Source organism: Octodon degus, unplaced genomic scaffold (genome assembly GCF_000260255.1).
Source record: "Octodon degus isolate 3935 unplaced genomic scaffold, OctDeg1.0 scaffold00100, whole genome shotgun sequence".
In the NCBI taxonomy this organism is placed as follows: Eukaryota; Metazoa; Chordata; class Mammalia; order Rodentia; family Octodontidae; genus Octodon; species Octodon degus.
The window spans coordinates 5,886,518-5,894,961 of NW_004524676.1; the positions used below are offsets into that span (position 1 = coordinate 5,886,518).

An 8,444-nucleotide genomic window follows, 5' to 3' on the forward strand; every position below is an offset into this window, starting at 1 on the left:
TAAAACACCTATATTTTGGGGCCGGGGAGATGGCTCAGTGGAATAAGCGCTTCCCTAGTAAGTTCAAGGGCCTGAGTTCAATCCCTGGTTCCACAAAAAACTATATTTTAAGTGTTATTTCATGATTTTAATCTACCTATAACCATGCAACATGTCTATCCGCCTAGAAAACCACCCTATATTTCTTAGCAGGCTCCTTCCTCTCCAGGCAACCAGGGGTTATCTTTTATCACTGAAGTACATCTCCAAGGAATTGATCTGAGGGTGATGGCCTTTCAAAGATTTCAGTGTCCAAATGGACCAGTTACGATGCCCCCCTTCTGCATTAAACTGAATCTACTTACAAGCTCCTTTTAACTATTCACCAATGTTAAATTTAGGTCCCCCCCCCAAAAAAATTTTTTTTTGGTGGTACCAAGGATCAAATTCAGGACCTTGTGCTTCCCAGGCAGGTGCATATGCTATTGAGCTATCTTCTGGCCCCTAAAACAATTATTTAAAAAAAAAAAAAAAAAAAAAAAATAATAATAATATATATGTATTTTACTGAGTATTGGAAAGATTCTGACATAAGAAGAGATAAGCCTAAAATAATGTGCAACTTGTATACATACAAAAATGCATATAACTGCAAGAAAAGGTTTCAGAGTATACATTACCTAGACTTCCCAATTTCTATTTAAGTTCAGTTATCCTTTCTTGAGCGTGAAGGTCATATACAGTTATAGTGATGGACAAAAAGTTACAATGTGTTATAGGGAATGAATATAAAACCCAGAGGCCATGATCTTCACATAGAAGCGTGTTTAAATATGTGGGATGTACTTGGCCCTGCGCCAGTAACTTCGGACTTAAAAGTATACCTACAGAAAGTCAGAATACCAGAGGACACTAGGCACTTAATCAAATACTTCAAAAGAACATTTTACAAAAAAAGGAAATACAGGAAAAATAATGCTTCTACAGATAGTGCAGGTCAGGCCAGAATGAAGGAAGAACAGAAGGATGACAGGTCTGAGAACTATTACTAATAATAAATCTTGCTAGTCTGGTGCTCTTCCCTTTAAATCAACCTAGCAAACAAGTATCTAAATGCTTTTAAACAGACAGCTAAGGGCTCCTTCTTTGCCAAAAGGTCCTTTAAGCTATTATCTTCATTATTCATCTGAAACACCAAAGTTTACCCAAAATTTCCTGAGGGAGACAGCCACTGAATACAGTACCCTCGTATGTTCATGTCAGCATGTAGAACTTTTTTAAATTTAATATTTAATAGAGAGTCTACAGGGTCTCACTACACAGACTGGACTCATAGTGACTGGCGCACGCCACCGTGCCCAGTCTCCTTCACTACTGCAGCACACCCTGGGGGCAGGGCCTGCACGGCACGCCGGGAAGGGAACCATGGTCCCTGTGCCTTGCCTAAGCTTTCGTCTGCTGAGCTATCTGGTCGGCCCTAGCATGTAAATATTTTAATAAACACTTCTTTTTACCTTCCAATTCCAGGTAATGAATCAGGAAACCACGATAGTTCCAGTTCCTGTCTCTTCTGTCTAATCAATGCACTGATTTCACTGACTTCTGTAAAGTCTGTACTAAAAGATAAATTTAGACCTTCATCAGAATTCCAAATGTCAAGAACAGCAGTAGTTCTCATACAGAGTATTATGATATTTATGAAAATAAATTTTTACTATTTAAACACTTCTATATAAAATTAAATACAATTTTGTATCATAAATAAAAAATTATTTACCTAAATCCTAAAAATAATGTCTTAATTTTTATCATCTAGTTACAGAACTTTTAAAGAGTCATTTCAGATTAGTAATTGCATTAATGAGAGAAATTCTAGGTGTAGTAGCTTCCCTTCTAATACATAAAACAAATGAAAACAAAGGTGGGTATGTTTACAACCAAAAATGAATACAATTCACCTTTTCAAAAGGTTGAGGTAACTGTTTCCTCAGTACTTTGCCCATTAAATCACACAATCTTAGTCTAACATGTTGACTGGATACCCAAGCCTAATCTTCAAATTCCACAAATATCTACTGAGCATTAATTGCCAGTCCCTTCAGATTCAAAGATGATGGGATCTACTCTGAATGCATTCTGCTTTATTAGGTTCTACTCCAGCAACTTAACAATAACCCAATAACAATATAACAATACTGTACAGACAACTTTTTCTTTGCGGTACCAGGGATCACACTCTAGACCTTGCACTTGCCAGGCAGGTGCGTATGCTACTGAGCTATCTTCCTGACCCAGAACAACTTACCACAGCAAACTCATTATTATGGCACATGTCGGCTTTGTACAACAGAGAGGCTGACAATACAGGTTTCTCTTTGCTAGGGCTAGTTTGTTTTCCAAATGAAAAACAAAACAAGATGAACTTTCATAACTTTTAATTGAGCCCAGAGTTTAAATTTCTACCAAAGTTAATTATAATGATCTATCAAGGATAATGAGCACACATTAAAAGTACAAAATACTAACCAGTAAGCTCTATAGGTAAAGGAAGATTCTCCATTGTGGCTACCAGAAGAAAATATATTGGAGAAAAAATTTCTGAAGCAATAACTCGTGCACTGATTTGATCTTCGAGGCTAGAAATGTACAGAGTAGTTAGTGAAACACAAAACAAATGTAATTCCATATTTGTATGTACTTGAGGCACTAGAGTTATGTGCTATGTAACCATTAAGTGTTATCACTTATTAAAAAATTTATTTCAACAACAATTTCAATAACAAACCTTATCGATCTTTATTGGTGCATTTTTCTTTCCTCCCATTTTACTGTATGAAGAGTTCCCTGTACAAAAACACAAAGGACTTGGTTACTTTGCCTTAATTTTATTTAAAAAGGCTGCAAACCTTTGATATTGTCAAGAGAAAGTTAAAATACACGAAGAATGGACTTACATTTATACAATTTTCTCACATGATGTCATCTTATCCATCTAAGCTATGAAGATGAGAAAAATACCAAGGCAAAAAATAAAAACTGCTCTGCTCGAAGTGTACAACCATTAACATTCTAGTCAACATTTTCTGTCTGCCACCCTATGATGCCTTAAACTATCTTGTACCAGAAGGCATAAACAAATCATCATACTGTGTAGTATCAATGATATGCTTAAAAAGTAAGTATTGCTGGGCTGGCTTTTGTTTCTTTTTTCTTTTCCTTTTTTTTTTGGCGGTACCAGGGATTGAACTCAGGACCCTGCGCTTGCCAGGGTCCTGAGCTATCTCCCTGGCCCTGGCACTGGCCCTGGGCTGGCTTTTCTAAGGTAGGCACTGCACAGTGGAAAAGAGGCCACACTACACAGGCACCCACTTCAAGTCAGTACTCTCTCTCTTTTTCAAATAGAAGTGTTCATTAAAATACCTTTTCAGGACATGTCATCAATATTCAAAGCTCAGTAACATTTTGCCCTATTATTCTTGCTTTTGCTGTCTTCCGCCACCATGAGCTGCTGCCCTCTGCCACGCGTCACCCTGTGCCGGAGCCAGCTGATTATAAGACTAAAACTTCCACAAACTGTGAGCTAAATAAAACTTCTCCTTTTTAAAAAAAAAAAAAACAAAAACAAAAAAACAAAAAAAAACCTTTCCTTCCTTTAAACAAACAATCACCATCACTACCAAAACTCAATAGCTTTTCTTTCCTTTCCTTTCCTTTCCTTTCCTTTCCTTTCCTTTCCTTTCCTTTCCTTTCCTTTCCTTTTCTTTTCTTTTAAATGTACTTGGTACAGGGTCTCACTATACAACTTGGACTCTGATCCTCCTGTTTTCAGCCTCCCCAGTGCTGGGATTATAGGCGTTCAACAACATGCCAGTTTCGGTGGTGGGCTCAGCATGCCTGGAGGTGTGGCATGTGGTACCAGGAATTGAACCCCAGTCCCTGCTTGCCTACTCAGCCCCTTAGTCTGCTGAGCTATCTCGCTAGCCTTCAATAGCTTTTCTATTCACCAATAATGAATTAGCTGAGAAAGAAACCAAGAAAATAGTTCCATTTACAGTAGCTTACAAAAATTATCCTGACAAATGGCATGGTGTGCACACCTGTAATATCAGCACAAGAGAGGCTGAGGCAGGAAGACTGCGGTGAGTTTGAGGCCATCTGGGACTACACAATGAGTTAAGTCCTGACAAAATCCTCCTTGCCCTGCACTAAAAACAAAAAACTCCCCCAATCAATCAATCAATCAATCAATCAATCAATCAATGCAATAATATCCTAATCAAGAAGTAAGTAAAGGGCCAGGGAGATGGCTCAGTCGAATAAGCGCTTCCCTGGCAAACACAAAGGCCTGAGTTCAATCCCTGGTTCCGCCAAAGAAAAAGTTCTTTGTAAGAAGTAAGTGAAAGTCCTCTACAGTGACAATTACAAAACACTGAAGAAACTGAGGAACACCAGTAGGCGGGAAGACCTCTTATGCCACAGATCAGCAGGATTAATAGTAAGATGCCCATGTTACCAAAAGTGATCTGCAGTTTGAATGTAATCCCCCGCAAAATTCCAATCACATTCTTCATACAACTAGGAAAAAAAAAATCCAAAAATCCATTGAAAACATGACAGACCCAAAATACCAAAGCAATCTAAGACTAAAGGAATCACTCCACAGACTTCAAGTTATATTTCGAAGCCATACAGTAACAAAAACAGCATGGTACTGATCCAGAAAGACACACAGAACAATAAAATAGAATAGAGGCCAAGAAAATAAGCCCATACAAGTGTAGCTATCTGATTCTTGACAAAGATGCCAGAAACATACCTTGGAGAAAAGACAGCTTCTTTAACAAATGATGCTAGAAGAAGTGGGTATCTGGCTATAGAAGATTTAATCTAGATTCCTAGCTCACTCACTCTACAAAACTCAATTCAAAATGAATCAAAAAACGAGACGTAAGACCTGAAACTTTGAAACTACTAGAAGAAAATGGAAACACCTGAAGCCATTGGCATAGGCAGACCTTCTGAACAGGACTCCAACAACACAAGAAATAATACCAAGAATGAACAAAGGGGACATCAAATTAAATTTCTACACAGAAAAAAAAAAAAAAAAAAAAAAAGCCAGACTAAAGAGGTAGCCTAAAGAATGGAAAAAAATCATTCCCAGCTACTCTTCTGACAGAGGATTAGTATCTAGAGTATATAAAGAACTCAACACCAACACACAGACACATACAGACACACATACACAAACACTCCACAAATAGCCCAAACACTGAATGGATAAATGAAATTCCCCAAGAAGCCCAAATGGCCAATAAGAATATGAAAAAAATATCACAGATCTATAGCCATTAGAAAAATACAGATCAAAACTACACTGAGATTCCACCTCACTGATACCACAATAGCTACAGGAGGGGAGATAGCTCGGCAGCATAAGTGCCTGCCTGGCAAGCGCAAGGTCCCAAGTTTGATCCCTGGTACCACATGCTGTGCCCAGATCCCAGGTACACCCATGCCAGCCCTGGAATCAGGCGTGGTGGCACATGCCTTAATCCCAGGTGCTGGGGAGGCTGAGACAGGAGGAGCACTATGAGTCTGAACTGTTTAGCAAGATGTTGTACCAAATAAATAGGCTAACATCAAGAATATAATAATAATTGCTGCAGGTAAAAAGAACCACACTCTCCCCCAATGCTGGTAAAATGTGAGTTACAGCCATTATGAAAACCATACAGAAAAATTTCTCCAAATAACCAGAAGTAGAGCTACCATAGGAGCCAGCTATACCACTCGGTAGAATTAAAGTCAGCATCTATGGGGATAACAGCATATTCATGTTTATTACAACATAATTCATAACAGCCAAGATAGGGAGCCAGCATAAGCGCCCATTGACAGAATAACGAAATTATGATATATAAAGACAATGGAGGGCTGGAGAGATGGCTCAGTGGTCTAAAGCACCTACTTAGAACAAGCTTGGCAAGGCATCAGGGACCGCGGTTCGATCCCCAGCACCACATGCCAGCCAGCCCCGCCCCCTGGTGGGCTGAGCTGGCCACACACACACACACCACTCTCTCTCTCTCTCTCTCTCTCTCTCTCTCTCTCTCTCTCTCTCTCAAATAAATAAAAATAAAAAAAAAAATAAAGACAATGGAGTATACTTCTATGTAAAACGAAATTATGTTACAAGAAAATGGACACAAAATCATCCTATTGCAAAGTAAGCTGGGCTAAAGAAGACAACTGTACATCTTCCCTCGTATGTGGAACCAGAGATGACATGAACATATAAGGAGACTATTAGTAGGTAAGAGAATGTGGGAAGGGTGAGCAGCATCAGAGTACAAAGGAAGATTCCAGGAGAGATGGGGGAGGGATTAAGCTACCACTAAGAAATCGTGACACTGACATGGATTTACTGAAGTGAAAGGGTGTCCAACACACTCCAATAAAGGACATAGCAGGTTACAAAGCAGTATACAAGGCACTACCAATTTTTTATTTTCAAAAATGCATTAATGTACAGAGATGTCAAGAAATCATCTGGAATGGTGCTCATGCAACTACCTCCATCTGTATCTAGGAATGAGATGCTGAGCACATGTTTCTTCTTAAGAATGTTTTTTACCTTGTGCTACATGAAATGTTTCTAAGAGGAAGAAATTAAGAATTGCTGTAAGCCTGGGAGCTGATGGATATGTTAATTAGCTTGATTGTAATAATCATTTCACAATGCATAAGTCAAAACACCACCTTCAATATATATGGTTTTGTCAATTATAGTTTAAGGGGATAAAGCCTCACTTTTCCTTAGAGATGTTGTTGGCTGCATTATGACTTTTGTTGCTGTTTCATCTGGAAATTAATTTCTATGAGTACTTCCACATCACAAAGATTCAGGCTCTAACTATAAAAACTCAGTATCTTTACAGGTTACTGGTCTTGGCTTTCCTCTTATCCTTAAGTCTCTATTATTAAACATCCCTACCTATCAATACATGGGATCCACAATAAACTGTTACTGCTACAGTCCTGCTGCCCTCCTCAAGACTCTGGAAAATGCTTTGTACGGAGCTAAGGGCTAAAGTTTTTAGCCCTGCTTGCTTAACAGAAAGTCCACCAACCTTTAGGCGCCAGGTCTGTGGCAGACGAGATTCTACAGAAAAGCTGCTGAAAACTCCCTTCACCTGCACAATGCTTTGTCTTTGCTCATAAACTGACAGAATAACATAATATTTTAAATCTCCATATCCAGAAAATGATATTCAAATCATTAATTTACACTCAACAGTCAATTACAGAGTTTTATCCAAGATTCACAAACTTGTCAGACAGAAAAATATATAAATGATTTGTCTTTTTCTTGACTTGTGTAATGAAGAAAAAAAAAATGAGAAAATTTAAAAATTAAAAAATAAGTAACACCGACCAACCAGGAGGACAGCTCCTGCTGTTGTGTGATCACAGGCATTTTGTGCTCTTCTGAGTTTAGCTGATCACGGCCTAGATTCTACTTAACAGCAAACTCATCCCCTCTAAATCACTTGTGCACAGCCTGGTGTAGAGGCACTTCCTTTCCATCTGCTTGTTGTAACAAACAGAGTTGGAAGCTGGGAGTACTGGAGAGGACTGCTTCAGGAAGGAACGTACCACTGCACCCCTTTAACACCCACCTAAAGGTAACATAAGGACTTCCAAGGCCCTAAGTGCCCTCAGGTGTGATGGGCTCCCAGCTGTATTTCCAGAATCAGTGTGCTCTAGTTGTACAGTGTTTTTTGTGCCCTAAGGTGCTGAGCTGCTGTCCTAACATTCAGTGAGTATTCACTGTTTATTTAGAGTGCTTGCACTTGCAAAGCTATCTCCAGAAACCATCATTAGAAAAGATGTTCTCTATAAAAAGCACTATTAAGTTTTCTGGCTATACTCAATGATTCTTATGACAACCTGTGCAACATTTAATACTGGTCAAGTTCTCTACCTATATATAATTTCAGAAATCCCTATCTGCCTTTCAAAAGCAGTGGTGTGTCTTTTCACTTAAATCTTTATGAAAATAATGCATGCACATACTATAAGCAAGCAGCACTTCTAGGCACAAGTATAAACAAAAACTACAGAACTACCCACTCCAGATTTCTGTTTACCCAAAGTACACCTCAAATCCTGTTTCCTCTAAAATTTATTTCTTAATAATGTCTTTATACACTATAAGAAATATAAAAATTATTTGTACAAAAAATTGATTTGTTTTGTATTTTCCTCTGTGCCTTTGAATCTAAGTTCTCATTGAGCTAGTTCCCCAGCTTGCTTTCTTTATGGAGGAGTGGGTGGATGGGTGGATGGGTGGATGGATGGATGGGTGGATGGGCGGGTGGATGGGTGGGTGGATGGATGGATGGGTGGATGGGTGGGTGGATGGATGGATGGGTGGATGGGTGGGTGGATGGGTGGATGGG

At 38.9% G+C, this 8,444-nt stretch overlaps 1 protein-coding gene across 1 annotated transcript in view; it reads right to left on the minus strand.

Annotated features, from left to right (window-relative positions):
• Scaf11 (SR-related CTD associated factor 11) overlaps window positions 1-8,444 on the minus strand; it is a 52,382-nt gene that overhangs the window by 10,766 nt on the left and 33,172 nt on the right. Inside the window, exons 7-9 of the mRNA XM_023723550.1 lie at window positions 2,765-2,823; window positions 2,506-2,615; window positions 1,494-1,595 (exon numbers count right to left, since the gene is read on the minus strand). Coding sequence (XP_023579318.1) covers window positions 1,494-1,595; window positions 2,506-2,615; window positions 2,765-2,823 — 271 coding nt within the window. The remainder of the gene's footprint in view (window positions 1-1,493; window positions 1,596-2,505; window positions 2,616-2,764; window positions 2,824-8,444) is intronic.